Source organism: Equus przewalskii, chromosome 15 (genome assembly GCF_037783145.1).
Source record: "Equus przewalskii isolate Varuska chromosome 15, EquPr2, whole genome shotgun sequence".
In the NCBI taxonomy this organism is placed as follows: domain Eukaryota; kingdom Metazoa; phylum Chordata; class Mammalia; order Perissodactyla; family Equidae; genus Equus; species Equus przewalskii.
In genome coordinates, this window is record NC_091845.1 from 1,715,225 (window position 1) to 1,735,834 (window position 20,610).

The window sequence follows — 20,610 nt, forward strand, 5'->3', positions numbered from 1 at the left end:
GGCCTCAGCACAAGGGTCACAGGACGGCCTCAGCTTTCTCTTGGGAGGGAAGGGCACCCTCGGACAGACACAGAAGCGAAAGCGCCCCGTGCCTTCTCTGGTCAGCAGGCCGGGAAGGACAGGACACCGGTGCACCCATGGCCTCCAGAGCCTGTTCGACTGACCCCTTCTGATCAACAGTGATGAAGAATCACCTCTCAGAAAATGCGCAGAGTTACGTGGCCAGAGCACGCACACAAGAAATCTTTGCCTGAAATGACTGTGGAACCAAGATCGTCTTCCCCATGGAAGGGAAGACCCGGGACAGTACCGGGGCTGAAAGTCGGGCTCTTATCAGGAGTTAGGGGTCCCACAGTCAGGGAGATCCAGTGTCAGACTTCCTTCCCCACCTCATTGTGACTGTTCAGAGCCCTCATGATGCTTCACACCTCACCACAAATGCTTGAAGCCCCCAAGCAAAGCCTGGCCCACCAGCGTTTCTGCGCGCCAGCCTGTTCTCCCTAATGTCTTAAATTTTGCCAGAAATCCTGAATCAGGGAGACAGATCTGAGGGCACACGCCCTGCAGATGGATCTTGCAGAATAAAGCTGATTTCTCCCCGAAAAGCAGATGCCATAATTAATTGGCTGTTTATGCACACTGGGCAAGAGAACCCCAAATGTGTGCAGTAGTGCTTGCTGTTGCATGCCTAGTGCCTGACACATAGCACAGGATCCCCAAAGACGTGTTGGGGAGACGACTCGTTCTTCGAATCCTGAGCGTCTAGAAGTCTGACCCAGCTATTAGAGAGCAGGTGCCTGCAGGACAGGGGCACCTACTCCTAGGGTGCACGGCTGCTGCCAAACAGGCCAGTTCACCATCACAGCTCAGGCCTGCGCTCCTGGGTCTACCTTCATGTGAAGTTTAAGAGTGGCAACTCTCCACGCCCCCACCCATCTCCCCTCCACCCCCATCCCACCCCTACCACCCCAAGGGCCTTCTGATTCTAGTGACTAAAAACAGAGAAGTAATATTCAGAGGAGAAATAGGCTCAAGTCAAAGGAAGGGGACCTTGGGCACATTTCAGGGTGAAGGGATATCCTGCCACGCTCTTCGGCCCGAGCTGTGGCTCAGGCTGACCTTGAGTGAGATAATTGGCCTCATTTCCTTGTTTGTAAATTGGGAATGATTTTCCCTCCTTACAGGGTGTTGACCGAGAGGAAATGAGACAACGTGTGTCACGCCCGCAGTGCTAGGTTCACAGTGGCCACTTGCTTCTCCCGACTTGACAAGTGCCCTCCCTGGTTGACGGGGAGTGGAAGCACCTGGAAGCACTGGGCTGGCTTCTGCATCTCTGACCCCGGACCCCAGGGGACAATCTCCAGGCAACAGGCAGAGAAGGCCATTTAGGAGATTACCCTCCCAGCAGGCTGAGTACCCACCTTGACCACAGGCTCTGCCCACGGGGATTTCCGGTTTTGCCCCCATCCGGCAGCATGTTCCGCATGCTGGCAAGTCCAGGGGAGGAGACCCGGCTTTAGCGCAGACCTACTACCTGGGCAGCTGAGGGGTCCCCTCTGTACCCAGGAATTACTCCAGCCCCGCCTTCCCCAGGGCATGGGACTTTGAGAAAATCTCCATGAAATGACCTCACAGGCAGCTGAAACTTGTTCTGACGCACTGGATTTTTGTTTCTAAATTTCTCCTGTTGTCACTTCCCTTGTGCAGCCACATTCTCAGCACAGACAGTGTTTGGGGGCCAGAAGCCCCTCTCCAACTTGTCTCTTCTCCAGGCTTGTTGAAAATGGAGCATCAAGGTAAGAACCAGATGTAGGCGAGGTGTTGGGGGGATCTGGCCTTCTCACATTTCAGGGAGGGGCTGTCATCTTCCACTCGCCTGTACCTGAAGGCTTCGGTAGCTGCTTGCTCTGATGATTTCAGGAATCTCTCTAGCAGGAAGTTGGTGCCATGAAACAAAGTTGATGGTCGATGAGCTGAGCTCTGGGCGAGGAGTCATGAGGCCAGAACTCGGCTCTCTACGCTCTGCGGCCCCTGACAGTGCGACTCGACCCGGGGGAGGCCCCCCAGCTCAGCCTCAGCTTTCTCAGCTAGCAGTGGACGCTAGGAATCTGTCCATCCTTGGGGTCCGTAAGAGCAACTCACTGGAAACGACCCAAAAGTTGGCCGGCAGGACCTCATCTAATCCAGAACCCATCCCTACGGTGGGACCCTTGGTAGTTCTGATGGGGAAGGATGCCAGGAGGTGTTGCTCAGCAAATGATCAAATGAAATCCCACAAACACAAACAAGCTACCCAGAACAAAACAAACAGAACATGCAGAGAACACGTCCCCGTTGTGTCAAATGCAGGCACAAAGGGAGTGTGTGGGCAGAACCTCTCTGCTGACTGGCCGCCCACCTCCAGCCGGGAGGGGGACTTGCCACCGCATGCCCTCTTTTTATCTTTCGGATTCTGCACCGGATAAATGTATTATTCTACAAACGTTTACATTCAATGGTAAACAAAGGTTCTGTGCGACTCTTCAGGAAGATTTTCAGACGAGATGAGATGCACAGAGGCTAATCAAGTCATCAGGGGGCGGGTAGACAATGAATCATAGACTCAGTCCAAATTGCCCAAGACCCAGGGCCAGCAACAGATTTCATGGTGGGGAGGACGTGTCCTCAGGTCTGGGGGCAACGGGAAATCTAATTTGTCTTGGTTAACAGGAGGAGACCCGCACCCCCAGGGACAGCTGGCTCCTGATTTGACAAGGTGATCTATTAGCGCAAAGCTCTGAAAGGTCATGTTGATGACCTTGTCCAGAAGTTCCACCTCTACCAGAGACTCTGGGAGGGAACCTTCCTGGCTCCACCTCTGGGACCAGCTGCCCTGAACCCTCCCCACCGTGCACTTTATTTGAAAAGCCGCATGGTCGCTGGCTTTTCTCTAAGGGAAAGCATCCACTTTCTTCCATGGGAAACAGCCCACGTTCACATCCATCACACGAGCTGTGTGACCCTTGGGAGTCACTAGCCTGCGGGAGCCTCAGTGTTCCTATCTGTAGAATGCAGGTTGTGACCTCTGCCTAGGGTGGTGACATGAGCCAGGCAGGATAATGCACGTGAACGCACAATGCGTGCTTGGCACTCACCGACCGGAAGAAATCATGAGCCCAAGCAGGCGGAGCGCAGTGGCAAGTTGCCTCCTCTCTGTGATCCTGGTCTTGAGGATTCTACTTGGACAAGAACCTTGACTGACTTGACCTCACGTGATATAGTCACAGTGACAGTGGGAGCTGCCCAGGAGGTCGTGCCTCCTCTTGCACATTGACCAAGGAGTAGCCGGCCTGCGCATTACCTGGCCCTGTGAACATCTGCGATTATCTTTCCGATGTGGAGGCAGGGCGGCGCCCACCTCCCTGTTGTCCATACAGCACTGAAATTTACTGAGGACCGTCGACTTCAATGAGTCAGTGGTCATGTCCTCAAAACGGAGTAAAATTCAAAGGAGCCAGCCATCTCTCTTCTTCAGCAGATTAAATCAATCGCTATTCTCTGATTAACCCATCGGAGAGTTCCAGGTTTCCCTTTTGCTCAGCCTGTCCTCACTTAAAATTGGTGATGTTTTCTGTATCTAACTGGAAGCCCAGACACAGGACCTGCTGCCCATCTCTTAGGGCCAGGATTAAGTCTGCTGCTGTGAGCTAGAAGAAACATTTTGAGGACACTTTTACAAGGTTTTGTCCCCCGTACTGCGTTCCATTGTTTGGGTCCTCAGGAGAACACCCCAGGCATCAGCGCTAAGTCAATTACTTAAACGTGCCCACTGTCATTTGATGGTGAGGCCAGGGAAAGCCGAGTAAGCTGGCGGGCTGGTGGCTGCCCTCTTCCCCGTGGCCCCGTGACCCACCACCTCGCCCCTCACGCTCCTCTGAGAGGCCTGGGAACTAGCTCAGGAGGCAGCAGCTCCCACCCAGCACTGGGGAGGGACCCAACCTCCCTCGGCGAAACACAAGGCTGGGATTTTCCGCTTCCACTGGGTTAATGTGTCTCTCAAACCTCACGCCCCTCGAGGACAGGTCCATAACACATCAACAGCCCACGTCCACAACTAAGCAGCCCGCTGGTCTCCTCTCCTTTCTCAGGGAGAGAAGGCACCTATTCTACTTCTGGGTAGGATTTGTTGGCTCATTTGCCTTGTCGCTGTCGCTCAAAGTACCCCCCCATCTCGCCCCACCCGCAGCATGTGCCATTCAGTGTGCCATTGTTTAACATTATAATGGAAAACAAAACAACGCATCAGTCAGAATCCGGAATGGAGGAGAGCTACTGTGAATGCCACTCTATGTTGCAGTTACAAATTGCCTGCAAGTCCATTCACTATGCTCTTCTGCTGAAGTTGGCAAACAGTCAACGACAATCAGCTCAAGCCTTGCAGGAGACTTGTTAACAAAGGTTACTTTGCTGGATTCCTAATTAGTGCAACCTTTTCTCCTTTTAACATTCACCAACAAAACATGCACAAACAGGAAGTCATTTTTGTTTTGTCTTGGGAAAAACGCACCTGGCTTTAGAAATTATGGAACCCCCGTGGCAACAATGTTTGATATTTGTCCAACCTTAACACAACACCGCATGAACGGATGTTGACCCCTTTGTCCAGACTCTAGCTATAAATGGATGCTCCGAGGCCTGGGGAAGCTATAGGAGTTTCACAGAACTGGAAGTCCATTTACCTTGAAAGTGGTGGCCGACTCAGGATTGGCAAGAACCAAAGGTGAAATGAGAACCATGCCAGAGAAGTGGCCTGGCCTCTCTGCGGCTGTGAGGATGACGATGGCACCTCCCTGCAATGCAAAACAGGCAGAGTTGCTGCATGCGGCTCCCACCAGGGCATGTATTCCTCATGAGCAGCAGCAGTGAACTCTCCCAGGCTGCAGGCCTGGCCAGGAGCCCTGAGGAGGTCCACCTCGCCACAGACACCATGGAATGCTAGATAAACTGAACCTACAATTATCTTATGACACCTGGTTTTTCTCTGGGTTTTTCCAAGAGCAAACATTTCAGAAAGATATAAATAAGTTTCCTGCTTGTGGGCTGCAAGTGAAACAGTAGCTGGCAGACCTCCAACTCACCCATTCCGTCAGGCTTAATAAGGGACTTTGTTTTTCTTCTCATAACCTGATAATAATAAGAGATTGCTACACTTTTTCCCCTGGCTTAGTAAAGGTCCCAGAAATTTAGGTTCCAAGAAAAATAAGGTGGATGGTGCTGAAGGCAGGAGGTGTCAGCTGCTGGAGCTGAGGGTAATTTGAACCCTGCGTTGAAATCACAAATGCTTGAGGGCCAGGCAGGTAAGGGAAGTGTAGGAACAGAGGCGGGCTGTGGTAAAGGGGGCCGAAGGCCCGGCACCGCGTGGAAAGGCCCTGGGTGCTCAAATCCAAGCCATTTGAAGTCCTCAGCAGCCACCCCAGCAGTCTGCCTGTAGGGAGAGTGGGCCTGGGCACTGCCAGTTTGAAGACTCCGATTTAAAGATGATATCTGGTTGATTCTTAAAGGATTTTATAAATGTAAAAGGTGAGAAGGGTTTTGAATGCCCTTGAAGGAGCTGGTTCCACGCGCTTCTCCCCGACCGAGGAGCCCCAGGCTCCGGGCAGTGGCTCTGCAGGGAGCAGAAGCGCCCTTGGGAGCCTCACTATGAGACAGCACTGAAGGGCCAGCGGGCTCTGAAGAAAAGATCCCATTCCCAAAAGGCCCCATCCCTGAGCTCCTCAGTGAGGGCTGGCGGGTGCCTCGGGCCCTGGCGTGCGCTCCCTCGGGGGCTGCCTCCGGGACTCTGAACCTGGCTTGTTTGCTAAGCACGAAACTGCCTGGGATCCCCAAGTGCAGGGCGTGCAGAGGGCAACGTGTCAGCCGGGAGAAAGCAGGTGGCCGGGGGGCAGGGCGGCCCCTGCTCCATCGCAGCTTCTCACCCCTCCCACCCCCCGAGAGGTGGGGGACCGGGCTGATCCGGACCCCGTCTTCTGAGGTTGACTTACCATGGAGTGGCCCAGAAGGAAGACAGGGATCCCGGGATAGTCTTTCTGCATGATATCCACGTGCTGGAGCACATCCCTGACGAAAACGTGGAAGTCAGACACGACCATCCTCTCCCCTTCGCTCTGTCCGTGGCCAACTGGAAGGGAACGGGAGACCGAGTGCTGCCGTTACCAGGAGGGTGACTCCTGCTCAAGCTCAGCGGTTTCTTCACCGCAATCACCAGCTACTCTTTCTGTTTTTTTTTAAAGATTGGCACCTGAGCTAACATCTGTTGCCAATCTTCTTTCCTCCTTCTTCTGCCCAAAGCCCCCCAGCACATAGTTGTATATTCTGGTTGTGAGTGCCTCTGGTTGTGCTTTGTGGGATGCTGTCTCAGCGTGGCCTGATAAGCAGTGCCATGTCCTTGCCCAGCATCGGAAACGGCAAAACCCTGGGCCGCTGAAGCTGAGCACGTGAACTTAACCACTCAGCCACGGGGCTGGCCCCCACCAGCTACTCTTTATTGAGGACCTGAATGTATCATCTCATTAAACCCTTTCCAACCTTGAACTCTTGAACGTGGGAGTTCTTCTCCCCCCATTTCACAGATTAGGAAATTGAAGCACAGAGTGGTTAAGGAACTTGCCCAAGATCACACAGCCAGAAAGTGGTGAACCGGGATGTAAATATGGCAAAGCCTGTCCACACAGTCAGGATGCCTTCCTTGTGGCCATTTCAAGGAAGAAAGAAAGGACAGGTACATGGAAAGTGTCCGCCAGCCTGGTTTTCTGCCCAGTGGGCAGGAGTAAGACAAGAGTGGACTCCTCCTGGGTTTTCCCAGTTCCCTGACCCTCATGGTTATGTTTCAGTGTTAGCCTTTCACCAGGTAAAGTGATGCATCCTGCCGCCTCACTTTACAGCCTTCAGTGACAATAATATGACAAACATCAAATAAAATAGTCAAGTGTGCTTGCCAGAAATCTCAATGGAGCAGCAATAAAGCTAGGTCACAGGCTGCCCTTTCTGGATTTTATTGTCTCTCTGATATCCGTGCTGTTCACTTCCCTTGTTCTTTTCTTGGGGTCTCTGCATGTCCTCTCTCTCTGAAGGACGTCGGTCGCTATAGAAACAACATGCTGGCTTCCTTATTGAGGCCGAGAGCAGCGGGTAGTTTGACAATCGCAAAAGGAAAGAGCTCCCAGAGAGCAGGGCCCACCCAGAGTGTCCGCCCAGACCCTGCCGCCGCCGCTGTGGGAAGCCGGGATGCTGATAACCACGGTGACTCACTTCACAGATGGGAGGGGCGAGGACCCGTCAGCGCCTGGAATGGACCGGCTGCCCAGACTTCAAACTTCGACACCCTCGTCGTGGTCACACCACAAGCTCCTGTTTCCTCCTGTCCTGTCCGCCATGCATCCCCACCCTCCCTGTGCCCGCTCCCACCCGCCTCTCTGGCTATTACACGCAGCCGCCTGCAGCCCACAAGCCTGGCACCCCTCGGTGGCACCCTCGTTTCCGTTCTCCTCTGAGGAGTTTTTCCCTTCTTAAATTTATTTTTATTTTTTACTGTGGTAAAATATAGGTAACACAAAATTGACCATCTTAACCATTTTTTAGTGTGCAGTTCAGAATTATTAGGTACATTCACACTGTTATACACCCATCACCACCATCTGTGTCCAGAACTTTTTCATCTTTCTAAACTGAAACTCCGTCCTCATTGTTTGGGGCTGAACTGAGGCCCACCTTCCTGCAACATCATGGGGTCGACGTCCTAAGCCCCATACCTCAGAACGTGACTGTATGTGGAGACAGGGTCTTTAAAGAGATAACTTAGTAAAAATGAGGTCATGTGGGTAGGCCCCAGCCAATCTGACTGGCGTCCTTATAAGAATAAGACAGACACTCACAGAGGGAAGCCCGTGTGAGGACACGGAGGGAAGACGGCCGCCTGTGAGCCGAGGAGAGAGGCCACGAAGACACCAACCCTGCCGACGCCTTGATCTTGGACTTCTGGCCTCCAGAACTGGGAGACAATCAACTTCTGCTGTTTAAGCCCCCAGCCTGTGGCTCTTTGTGTGGCGGCCCGAGCAGACTCACGTACCCATTAACCAATCACGTGCCAGGCCCTCTCCCCCAGTCCCAGAATACAGTTCACGAAGGATATGGCCAGAGTACTGTGTTCATAGGTCAAATTACTACAAACATGGAAAAATTATTTTCTCCATATCCCTATCTTACTAATTTAATATACAATCAGTTTCATTAATTTAAAATGAAATTCGTTTTCAATTATAGGTTTAGCTTTTTTGCTTTTTAATTTTCTTTTCTGAAAATGGAAACACTCACCTGGTACGACAGTCCGAAATCTGTAGAAGATTCATCCAGAGAAGTCTTGCTCCTCCTCCGAGCTCCCCACCCCTCTCCTCTTGTTCCCTATAGTTAACCGTTTTAATTATTTTCTGGCTTTTTCTTTGAAGCATTTTAGTTCCCAAAAATGAGAAAATTACCTCCCTCTCTAGCTATCCACCCATTTATCATCTATCTCTCTATCATCTATCTATTCTTATTTTGCCTCGTTTCTTACGTAAAAGGTCGCATGACACATATCCATCCTGCTCTCCATCAGGTTTTCTACACTTTTAACATATTCTGGAGAAGGGTCACTTTGTATCACAAACAGGACACAGCGCCTCTCCGTTCTGTTGCCTACCGCATAGCGCTCCTTTGTGTGGGTGAACTATAGTTATTCAAGCGGTCTCTTACTGAAAAACGTTTGTTTTCTATCCAATCTCTTGTTTCTTAAACATTTGGCTACAATGAATAAGCAGGGGATACTTTATTTCATCTTTGTGAAGGTGTATCTTCAGGATACATGCCTAGATGCAGGGTCACTTGCTTGAAAGGTGTGTGCATATACCATTCCGGCAGATGGTGCTCACTCTCCTTCATGTGGGATATACAGCTTCTATCTGCCAGGCCTGGGAGAGGACCTGTTTCTCTCAGCCTTATCAGTAGCATGTGCTGGTTGATGTTTGGATTTTTGCCCAGATAACAGAAGAGAAAGCGTAGGTTGAGCATCTTCTCCTATTTTAAGAGCCATTTGCATTTCTTTTTTTGTAAACTAAGAATTCATATCTTTGCTTATTTTTTCTATCAGGGTTTTATGTTTCTTCTTGATATTTAAGAACTCTTTGTACATTAGTTGGTCATTTGCTTCTTGACTTTATATTGTCTTTAGCTATGCAGATTTTTATTTTAAAATTGTCAAATATCAATCTTTCTTTTTATGTCCTCTGAATTTTGATTCTTAGTTACAAAGGCCTTCTCCACTCCAGGGTTGTAAAGAAAGTCAGCCATGTTTTCTGTGAGGTCTTTTATGGTTTCATTTCTTTTTCTGAGGTAACATACATATAACATAAAATTTACCTTCGCAACCATTTTTAAGGTACAGCTCAGCGGCATTGAGCACATTCACATTGCCGTGCAGCCATCACCACCATCCATCTGCAGATAAGGTTTCATTTTTACCTGTTAATCTTGATCCGTTTGGAGTTTATCTTGGTATATGGTGTGAGATAGGGATCTCTTTCTCGATGGTTCTCCCTTTTTTGTTTTTAATTTGAAGTGAAATTCATGTAACAAAATTAACCATTGTAAAGTATACCAATTCAGCTGCATTTAGTGTATTCACAATTTTGTTCAATTCCCTCCTCCATCAAGTTCCAAAATGCAGACGAGCCTTAATTCTCTTAACAGAAGAGAAGTCTCTTAACCTAATTGTGATGCCACCCTTATCATACCTTAAAGTTCCTTTTTCGCTGGAGCCTAGTCTATTTCTGGATTTCCGCCCAGCCCTGCTGGTCTGCTTACTCATGAGTCAGCCCCCATTACTAAGGCACCACAGCGTCTGTCTCTCCTGTCTGCATGTTGTGTGCAGGAGGCCCCTGGTCACTCTGCAAGCTCTCTCGAATTCAGGTCCATCACTCCCAAGTGATGACTCTCCTCTTGATGTAGACATCTCCTAACTATGCTTCCTCTGGCTCTGGGCTCTTTCCAGAGCTGCGGATCCACCCTGCCAGCCCCCATCAGAAAGACTCCCCTGGTTGTCGCACGGCTCCTCCAGCTGCTTCCAAACTGGCTCTCCTCCTGGGTTGCACGTGGTGGTTTCTATCCTTCCAAATCATTCAGGCTCAAAACAGGGCTGTCGTCTTTGACTTTAATTGTATTCCTACATCCAGCTGGTGCCCAAATCCTTCTGGATTTCTAGATCCACAGCCTCCTGAATCGTCTCCTCCTTTGCACTCCTGTGTCGCTCACGGGGGTGAGACGCTTGTCGCCGTTTAACTGGCGATAGCTTCCTAACCAGTCTCCCTGCCCGCCCCAAGCCCTCCCTGCTCTGACCCACTCCGCACTGTCCTGCCGCCTCTTCCGGAAGCTGCTCTGATTTTGTGGCGGTCAGACTCCCCCCACTGTTTCAGAACGCGGTCACATGTGCCAGCCCAGCACGGGTCCCCACGAAAGGCTCCTCTTGGTCCCGCCACCTCGCAGAGAGCACACGCACACCCATCTGCCCACTGTTCCTCCAGGCACATCCACACTTCCTGCCTGTGCCTCTCATGGAACAGCCCCTCTGCTGCGGTGCCCTCACCCCTGCACCAGCCTGGGAGTCAAGGCCCTTAAGGCCCGTCTCAAATCCTGTCACTTCATGGAGTCGATGCCCTCCGCACAGGTGTGACTGTTGCCCTCCACACCCACAAGGACAGCACCTCTGTCTCTCACACTCGAGGTGATGGGAGCTCCCCTCTTTCTTTCCTCCAGCACCACCCCTCCCATGGGGACTGGGGGTCCCTAGAGTCAGGGTGACAAACAGCTCTGATTTGCAGCTGGAGGTCCCCACTGCCCTGTGCTGTGGAGGATTCTACAGTGAGTCTGGCTGGACTGGGCAGAAAAGAGTGCTGTGAGCGATCAGTGGTGTCTGCCGTGTGGCCAGTGATGTCTGCCATGCGATTAGTGATGTCTGCCGTGGACTTGGGGAGGAGGGTGGGCATGTACGTGCCCCATATTTGCCAGGGCTTCCCTTGAGAGCAAGGATTGTACTTTATTCACCTGTGGTTCCTCAGGCCCTTGCACAGGCCTGGCAGAGGGAAGATGCTTGACAGACATCTGTTGAAATGAATCGTAGGTGGTATTTCCATAATGGCCACTCACCAAAGAGATTCAGCTTGGTTACTCCAACTATGGCTGACGTGATACATTTCTTTTCCCACCAGAGAAACTGAGTCTACTGAGCAGCAGTTCTGCGTAGGAAATTAAAATTCTTCTTTGCCTTATATTTTTTTAAAAGAAAGAATCCCGTGCCACAGATCTTAATCCAACATATTTTTAGTTTTGTTTACCCTGATTCTGCCATGTACTAACAGCAGTTTTGATTTTCTGTACTTTGATGCTTCAACATCTGGGTAGAGCCGACCCTAGAGGGTTAGCTAATTTCTGGAGATAGGAAAGGACTCACCTGTGAGCTAGCCTTTCAGATGCAACCCAACCAATCCAGTGTCCACACCCTCACCCACCTCCTCTACTGAGCTCTCACACTCTGGGCCACTACCCAGATCACCCAGGGCCGGGTACCAGACAACTCGGGACAGCCCTACTTTCCAGAGTCCTGAAATTATTCAGACCAGCCAGTCCTAAGCCCGTCCTTCCTTCCCACAGAAACCACAGTAAAGGCTCCTGCCCACATTTTCCCCTCACTCCACCTCCTGACCACCTGGTGCTTCCCCGTGAGGCCCTGCATGTGGCCATGTTTCCTGTTCCTAGGGATTCATGAATATAATAAAGTCTTCCTTCATGACAGTCATTTCTGTGTCTTTTTCTTACCATACCCGATTAAAACAAGCCCCAGGCACCCTTACAACCCTCCAGCACTATATTTGATGCAAATAAGCCCTCAATAGTTCTTTGCTGAATGATTAAACAAGGCCAGTCTCTGTCTCATACAAATGTTTCTACCTGGAAATAGCCTTCCATGCTGTTACTGTGCACAAGGAGAGAGGCCACAGGGAAGTACCCAGGAGGCTGACGATCCCATTAACGCTAGAACAGGAAGAAATGAACATCCCACTTCCCTTTCCCTAGGGAACCGGTCCTACTTAGTATTCATTTTCTTACAGAAGAAAAAGCTGGTCAGACACAGCCCTGAGTAAGGAAAGAGAGATTAAGCATTCAAAAAGCAGGAAAAACAACCCCTCATATTTGCGTGGCCGTTTGTAATTTACAAAGCCCTGTTCCCAGAGTTTATTTCATTTGATCCTCACAACTCTGTGAGTTAAGGATTCTCTCGCCCATTTTCTAGCTGAGAAAACGGACCCTCAGATAAACTGGATGGAGCTCAGCCTCGCAGTGAATTAGAGGCTGGGCAAGGGGTCAAGTGCAGGTTTCAGACTCCAGATCCAGGGCTTCTACTGTCACAGCTCAGTGCAAAACATGAGCAGGAAGCAGGAGGCTCAGAGACGGATGGAATGAAAAGAAAAGCCCTTTCTAATAGGCTACAGAACCTGCTGTGCAAACACACGGCTGGCGCATTCCCTCCGAGCTGGTGTCGGGAGCCGCTCACACCGGAGGCGATCCTATGCATGATCGGGCGGCCGTCTCATGCAGAGATGGGTCACGCTCGCCACGTGGCTGTGCTCTCTAGCATCTACAGATGTGCAAACACGGAGGCCACCGGGAAGCTACTGGAGCCGTCATAAATATTTGAGAGCGGGGTATGGTGGGAGCACAGGGGCTGGGCAGAGACTGACACTATAATAACCACAGCAAATAGCAACAGATGTTCACAGAAGACCTCTCGTCTACAAGCTCCCCGTGTTCAAAGATGTTCCCCACGGCACGTTCCATGGGCACACGTGCGAGATTTATGGACAAGAAAACCGGTCCCTGGGAGATTCGGCAGCTTCCCAGGCCCGGAGCGTCCTTGAGGAAGTGCTGTCTGAGCCCAGCTGGGAAGAGTGGCCAGGTCCACAGAGGGGCAGGGTGAGCATGTCTCAGACCTGGGGACACAGTGGACGAAGATCCTGGGTGGGAGAAAGTGTGGTACCCTGGGGCCAGGGCTACAGTTGGGGTGTTGGCCTCTACTCAGAAAGATGGGGGTCCGGGGAGGGTTTTAGGCACAAGAGTGACATTTGCATTTTTAAAAAATTGGCCTCATTTTATCACTTTCACCACAAGACCATCACGGAAAGTCTTGTCCAAAGCTTTGTCCATCAACTATATCCACAGCTCCCTGGGTATAAGGGCCCCAAAGCGGCCTCTGCTCTGGCTACTAGGAGCTGGGAGGGGAAAGCGTGGCCTCTGAGTGGAGGGAGGGAGTTCGGGAGCATGGAGGTGCCACCTGGGGTGAGGCTGGGTGAACACACAGCAAGTCACAGAAGATGTGAAACGAAGAAGGACGTGGCGGCCGAGGAAACCCTCTCTCGTCTTGCCTCCAATGAGAGAGCACCCACACAGAGGGTTACGGCCGTCAACTCAATGGTGGACCCGCAGCATCACACAAGTGGCCCTGTAGGATTTGCTCAGCCTGCCAAAGAAACCAACTCTCTTAAAAGATGAAAGAACTAATCTAGAAAAAGGGCGCTGGTCTTGGCTTTGTCCCAATTCCATGACACCTGGGTAGAGAGATGCACGGGCAATTAGCTCATTAGCAGGCTCCTGTATTTATTCACAGCAGCCCAGCTAGTTTCTCCTTGATTTTCCAGGGGATGTTTCCTCCCGGGAGGAGGGCAGCCATGGGAGGTGCACAGGGCTGAGCAGAGCCGAGCTCTGGAGAGCGGGCTTTGGTTTCCCCAGGGCCATCTGATAGGTAAGAGGACACTCTCCTTCTGCCAGTTAGGGTATCAGCCCTGCACTCCTGGCCAGCCCACGGGAGGTCAGCCAGCTCCAGGAGGGGCACTCCTGCAGCGTATGTGATTCAGCCCTACGAGACAGGCGGTCACTGTGGAGCCTCTGGCTTCCAGGACCACATGACTGGACCAGCAGGAGCCAGACGTGGGAGTCACAGCTACTCAAACCCAAAGGGAAAATGAGAGCCACTTGTGGATGAGTGCCAGAGCAGAACACAGCACCGCTGGGAGCAGGGAGGGGGACCTGATTAAGCCCTCACTTCTCAGCTTACAGGAAGCCACAACCCATCTATGTTGCAGGAGAGAGAAACTGGTACAACCACTTTGGAAAACAATTTGGCCTCTTGTAAGGTTGATCTGCCCTACTTTACAACCCAGCAGATCCACCCCCGGTGTACCTGCAACCAAGAGAGACCCTGTGCACGCACGGGCACCAGGAGAAAGGCAGGAGTGCTCCCGGCGGCCTGTGGTCACAGCTGGAGAACAGATACATTGTAGCAAAAGAGATTATTCTACGGTAGTGAGAAATGAATAAAGCTGCCTGCAGCACCATGGATGAAGCTCAGAAACAAAATATACACTGACCGCATAAGTATGCAGTTTAGCCATTTTATATAAAGATAAAAAACAAGCAAAAGCAAACAATATATTTTTTAAAAAGCCATACCTATGTGATAAAAGCATAAAATAAAAAAGCTGGGGAACGAAACACGATTTGAAGATGGCAGTTACTGCTGCTCATTGACCGTCTGTGACATCTACTCATAAAGTTGGCAGCGGGGTAAATGGAATCCTGTAACACACCCAGCAGGTCGTGGGTCCTCAGCCAAGACTAACTCGCGCCCCTTCCCCTACATGCAGTTTCAGAGGAGAAAGTCATTAGTCACCCAATTAGTTCAGCCTTCTTTCCTGTCAGAGATTCTTCTATGTGTCTAACCTGCATTTCTCGCACTTAAAGGGCTTTCCTCGTATTCAGCTCTCCAAAGAGATGACAGACAGCTGCCCTGCATCCTCGGTACAGTCATGGCTTTCTTTTACATGAAGCACTAGCTTGTCTTTCCCGTCAGTTTCCTTCAAACTAAAAATTCCCAGGTTTCACATGTAACAGACCTTTTGTTCCCCTTCAAAAACATTAAGTTAGATCTGCTCTGTCGTCCGCAGGTTATAGGAGTTCTCAGGTGGCTGTTACGGTTGTTTGGAACTTAGGCTCGGTAAAACAGGATAAAAACATAGAAACCCTGCAACCCAAGTTTAACTTCTGTTGAAACTATAACAAATGCTACTTTTAAAAAAACAAAGGAGACTGCACATGGTAAACTGAATTGCTGCAAAAAGAAGTGCGGAATCATTTCTCCAGGATTTGAACTGCTGTATTTTTAATATTTACGAAGTGGAACTTTCTGAAAGCCTTGGTGATACGAGCAACTAAAACCAGCTGGAGTCAGGACCCCAGAGATTTCAGGAAGGGTGGGAGACAGGCCAGCATTTTCTGGACCACAGAGTGTAAATGGATGTGACAGCAGCGCGAACCCGGCCTGAGAACGCTCCTCTGCCTTGGAGAGCTCAGACTCCCTCCAAGCAAGGCCCCAGCTCCCCGCATCTGTGCCCAGGCAGGGCCGGCAGGGTGAGCGCCCTTACACATTCACTCACTGAACCGCGAATGAATAAACACTGTTGCAAGTTCAAATTCAGCTAAGATGCGATGAAGGTGGAGGAACAGACTCACTTGCCGAGCCCTCACTCCGAGGGCCAGCCCCTGGGCCTGGGCGTCCCCTGGTTTGATAACAGCAACCCAAACCTGGAGGGAGGAGTCACCGCTCAATGTGAAGGCGGGAGCCGGAAGCCAGAGAACGAGGGGAAAGGGAGGCCAGGGCCTAGGGTGGGTCTACAGTCTCAGCTCCTCCTGCAAGTGACCTTGCCTTCCGAAGGCTGAGCTTCCTCACAGGCAGGAAGGAGCACTGGCGAGGGCCACTCAGCAGGTGCTGCGAGGACTCAGTGAGGGTGTGAGTGTGAGTTGGTTAGCGGCACGCGTGCGTGGCTCACAGTCAGCGCTCGTGGAGTGAGAACCTGCCGTTCCAGGTTCTTACGGGAGCAGAGCGGCCCTGTCTGCTATGCACTGGAACATCTGCTGGGTCATTTCAATTCCAGGATATCGCCGACGACCTCCAGGAGACAGTGCAATCATCACTGCTCCTTGCAAGTGGCATCATTGCTCACTAACATGGTTAGTACATGAGAGTCATGTCAGAAGTGCTCTTGACTCCTGCAAGTTTGGAAATGGTGGTCTAGACTTTCCTGTTGATTCCTCAAGCGAATGCAGAAGCAAGCCATGCCCCAGGAGGCCTTGTTTCTGAATCAAGTGTCCACTTCATGAGGAGCTGAGTGGGCGTCTGGCATGATGACGGCGGAGAGGTGGAGGCTGGGGGCCTGGAATGTGGCCTCAGGCATTCTCTACCCCTCAGTCTTGTCAGAATAACAGACAAGGCAAACAGAGGCCTTTGGCAGAAACCATGTGCCAGGGCCGTAGGCGTCCTGCTGGCTGGAGCCCTGACCCCTCCAGCCCCGCCTGAGAAGAGGTTAGAGATGGGCCACCGGGCTCCCTGCTCCTCTCCCAGCTCAGAGGGATGGAGCATGGTCCTGTGGCTGCCAGCCCAGCCCCCTGAGGGAGGGAGCACTCCCAAGGAGACCAAGCAGGCCGGGTGGTGCCTGGCTCCTGCCAGCGGGGCACCGAGTCCTTTATCCATCAGGCAGTGTGGCCCAGGAAGGTGCGACAGCAAACTGCACTGTCCAAGACGGCAGCCACCAGCCACGCGGGTCAGTTAGGTTTAAATTAAGTTAAAATTAATTAAATTACGTTTAAATTAATTAAACACAAGTTTAAATTAAGTAAAAGGAAGACTATTAGAAACTCAATTGCTCAGTCTCACCAGCCACATTTCAAGGGCTCCACAGCCTCACACGCGGGGCGGCTGCCGCACTGGGCAGGGCAGGCGTAGAGGATGCCCACCATCGCAGAACATTCTACTAGCAGCACTGAAAACACCTTCTATTCGGGGGACACCATGCGGACTGAAGATAAACCCTCTATCCACTTGCCGCCATTGTAAATAATACACCCTGCATTGTTGCTCCGGTTATAGAAGTGACACACGTTCAAGGGAGATACCTGGGAAAAACGCAAAGCATGGAGGCAGCCACTGGGTGCGGGTTAGGCGGGACTCTGGAATTCGACCTCCCCACACAGTCTGGCTCCACCTGGTGAGGCCCCAGGCAAGCTTCTCCCCTCCTTTGGGCCCCAGTCTCCTCATCTGCAAAGTGAGGACAACGGTAGTCGCTCCTGGGACACGGTCACTAGAGCATCGCAGAAGCCGAGACCCACACAGGGAGAAGGGAATGGGTGTAAGTCAAAAGGCAACAGTTGCTCTAAATGGGAGAGGAGCAGCAGGGAAGGTGGAGAGAGGGCAGGAAGATTCCGTAGAGAAGCCAGCCTGGGGCAGCGGAGTCGCAGGTGAAGCACCCTGGAAAGACACAGCCCCTCCTTTCCTGGACTGTTCGTAAGATTAGCAGACAATCTAAGCCAAGTGCTCCATCAGGGCTGGGCACAGAGGACGGGCTCAGTAAATAGCTGTAGAAATGAAAAATTAAAAAACAAGAACAAACCACTCCTGCCCTCGCCAACCAGAAATAAGTATTACTAAAGTTTGGTCTCATTTCAGTGGTTTGCCTATGTGAACTATATGACCTGGGAAGGCCTCAAGGACACATGGCCGAGAGAAAAACTCAAATTGCGGAATGATGCCTGCACAGCTCACCACTTAGGTTTTTAACACCACAAAATCAGACTGTCCATTTCCGGTGGCCCCGGGAGCCGTCTGCCCGCACCGGGCTCTGGATGCCATGTTAGCGGGCTGGGCAGGCTGGCCAGGGTCTCAGGCTCCTCTCGGCCAGTGAGTGTGCGCTTACTCTGCCGGTGCTGGGACGCCATGCCACGGGGCGGTCACGGAGGGGCGGAAGGGTTAGGTGGAGGTGGCCATGGATGTGCCTGCCAGCGAGAACAGCCAGGGGATGTAATTTGACTCCTTGCTCCATCAAAATCTGTTTTCTCAGGGTGGTCCCTCCCGAGGGGCACGTGCTAGGGGTGGGCTGGGGAGAAAGTCAGTCCTCCAATTGGACAAGGCCTCTGTCTCAGGGCTGCTGCCGCAGGAAGATGGCGAAAGCAGCTCCTTTTCAATGGAACAAACTTTCTCTCATACCTGTTGTGTGTCAGGTCTTGGCTAGGTACTGGAGACCCAGAGTTGATTTTGAACTTGACATGTATAGTATATGAACACTTCTCCACATCGGTACATAACTTGCACTTGTGGTTTATAGGACTGCGTGCTGTCCCACCAGGGGGTAACTCAAGACTCGCTTCACTTTTAACAGAGGGACGCTGAGACTCCCTTCAACCTTTGTTATTCTAAATAACACTGGGATGAACATCTTTTTACAGATGTTTATAGAATTGTTAGGATAAACTTGCCAAAATGGGATTTCTAGATCAAAAGATAGGAATATTTTTGTAAGTCTTAATTCATTGAACCAAAAATGGTTTCCACCTTGACAACTTTCGCTGTCCCCAGCAAAGTATGGAAATTGAGTTCCATCATATCCTGGTCAGCACAGGGAGTTAGCGCTCTGTTTATTATTAGGAGGTGGCAGAACCACCTGCTTTCCATTACAGTGTTTGGCTTCCAGATGAAAACCCAGTGGGAAGCTATTGTTTTGGCCTGAAGACACGTAGCTCGAGTCCTATGTTCTTCTCTCCTCTTTTTAAGGCAACCCCCTCCTCTACCTTTGGTAGGGAGAGAGCCATAGAGCCTACATATGTGACCCAAACAACGGGTCCTAAAACAATCCAGGCTTTGGGCTGGCTGATTTGGAAGTCCCCATTGCAGGGAGAGCCTGTGTGACTGCTTGAGCCATGTCAAATGCACTCAAAAGTGATATGACAGCAAACCAGCAGAGTGGCCGCCGGCACATCAAACCCAGGTCTCCCAGTTCCAGCAGACCTGCCCGTGATTGCTTTGCATTTTCTGCTTCCAGCCTTTAACTGCAATGCTTTATTGGAACAAGGATGCCAGCAGCCCCATATTTCCTTCCTGCTTTAGGCTGCAACGTGATTATGCTGTTTAAAATTTAGATATCATGCTTTCTAACGAAGGTCTGGTTAGTTTTCTGTGCTTCTGTGACAACTAATAGCAGAAATCTCATTAGCAAAGGCAGTCTATACCAAAGTGTAAGGACATAAGACCGATGACAAATTAAAAGTAAAGGAAGTGCATCCTTAAGATAAAAGGTCATACATCCATTTGCTGCCACCAAAAAAATATATTGGGCCATCAGCCGACATATTTCACTAATGCTAAAAATGTCCTTGTGGAGAGTGTGGGAACAAAGGGAGACTGACAGTCACGGGGCAAAGGGACCTGATCCAGGTGGACAGGCCTGCATGTGACCACGTGCGGGCAGGGACTGTCACAGGACCAGGGAGGCTCTGCTGCTGTATCTCTCGTTCTCTTAAAAAAACATGCATATGGCAAAAAGTCCAAGATCACAGCTTGTTGGCCTGGAAAACAGTTTGTTTCCCTCAACAAAAGCCATTTCCTCCTCTTCTGTTTGCTGATGGTCCAAATCTCCATCCGTGGACACTTGGAACAACATGTTTTCGTCTCCCCAACTACCACTGCACTGAGTAACCCTCACTGAGAGCGCCTCCCTTCGCAGCTCTCCGCCGCATCCAGGCAGGGGCCCGATTTTACAAAGGACATAAAGACAGAGATTAATTTCTTTACTAATTGACAACAGCTTGAAAAAGGTATAAAGATGCCAGAAATCAGCATATGGGCTATGGAAACACATTTCGGCTCAGATTTTTTTTTTAAGCTGTTACAACATGCTTTATAATGTAACCAGCTAAAAGGCTGTTAAGGGTGCGGCGTTTTAGAAATAATGCATTCTCAGGATTTCATATTTAGAGGGTTTATTTGAAAACATCCTACTCACCACTGTATAAATAAAAGGAAACAGCATGACAGAAAGTGTCATAACTACGGTTCTTGGCGTCTTGCAGGCCGATCTTCCTTTTGTATCGTGCTGCAGGAGGGCGATTTGCTTTGGGAGGATGGAGGGAAGCTGGTGCCCCTGTGGGATTAGCGATCATCTTCCCACGTGTCATGCCTGTGGGGACCATTCTGTCTCATGAACTGGTCACACCTGTTCATTTTCTGGCTCATGAACTGGGGGGACTCAGGGTGATTCTGAGTTAGCCAGAATCATCCAGAAATGCCAGACCTTTCATCCAGATCTTTCCAATAAAAGTTGAATATACAGACAGTGCCTCTGGCTGATAAACAGGCAACAGCTGTGGGGTGGGGCGAGGCATTCACCACCAGAAACTTCCAGGATGCGACGAAATCAAGGAATAAAAAGTCTGTGACAAAAATAACAGGATGCTCTGCAAATTCAAAATAATGCCTAGGGCAAATTATAGAACACCATGAGATCAGCAATCCCCAGGGTTTGAAACTTCAGAAAAATATTTAATATAAAAAAAAATCCTCATGTACTTAGAACCAAATAAAGGGGAAACGTCAAAGGGATGGAAATATACGTGAAACTAGGCAAATTCCCGACCTGACCCGGATTTTACAGAATATTTTTTTAAACC

The 20,610-nt window shown here is 50.6% G+C and overlaps 1 protein-coding gene across 11 annotated transcripts in view; it reads right to left on the reverse strand.

The window, feature by feature from the left end:
* Positions 1–20,610, reverse strand: part of MGLL (monoglyceride lipase) — a 110,536-nt gene that overhangs the window by 24,998 nt on the left and 64,928 nt on the right. For all 11 annotated transcript variants that reach the window (XM_070574563.1, XM_070574560.1, XM_070574564.1 and 8 more), the window contains 2 exons: positions 6,021–6,157; positions 4,719–4,829 (listed from right to left, as the gene is read on the reverse strand). In XM_070574563.1, coding sequence (XP_070430664.1) covers positions 4,719–4,829; positions 6,021–6,157 — 248 coding nt within the window. The remainder of the gene's footprint in view (positions 1–4,718; positions 4,830–6,020; positions 6,158–20,610) is intronic.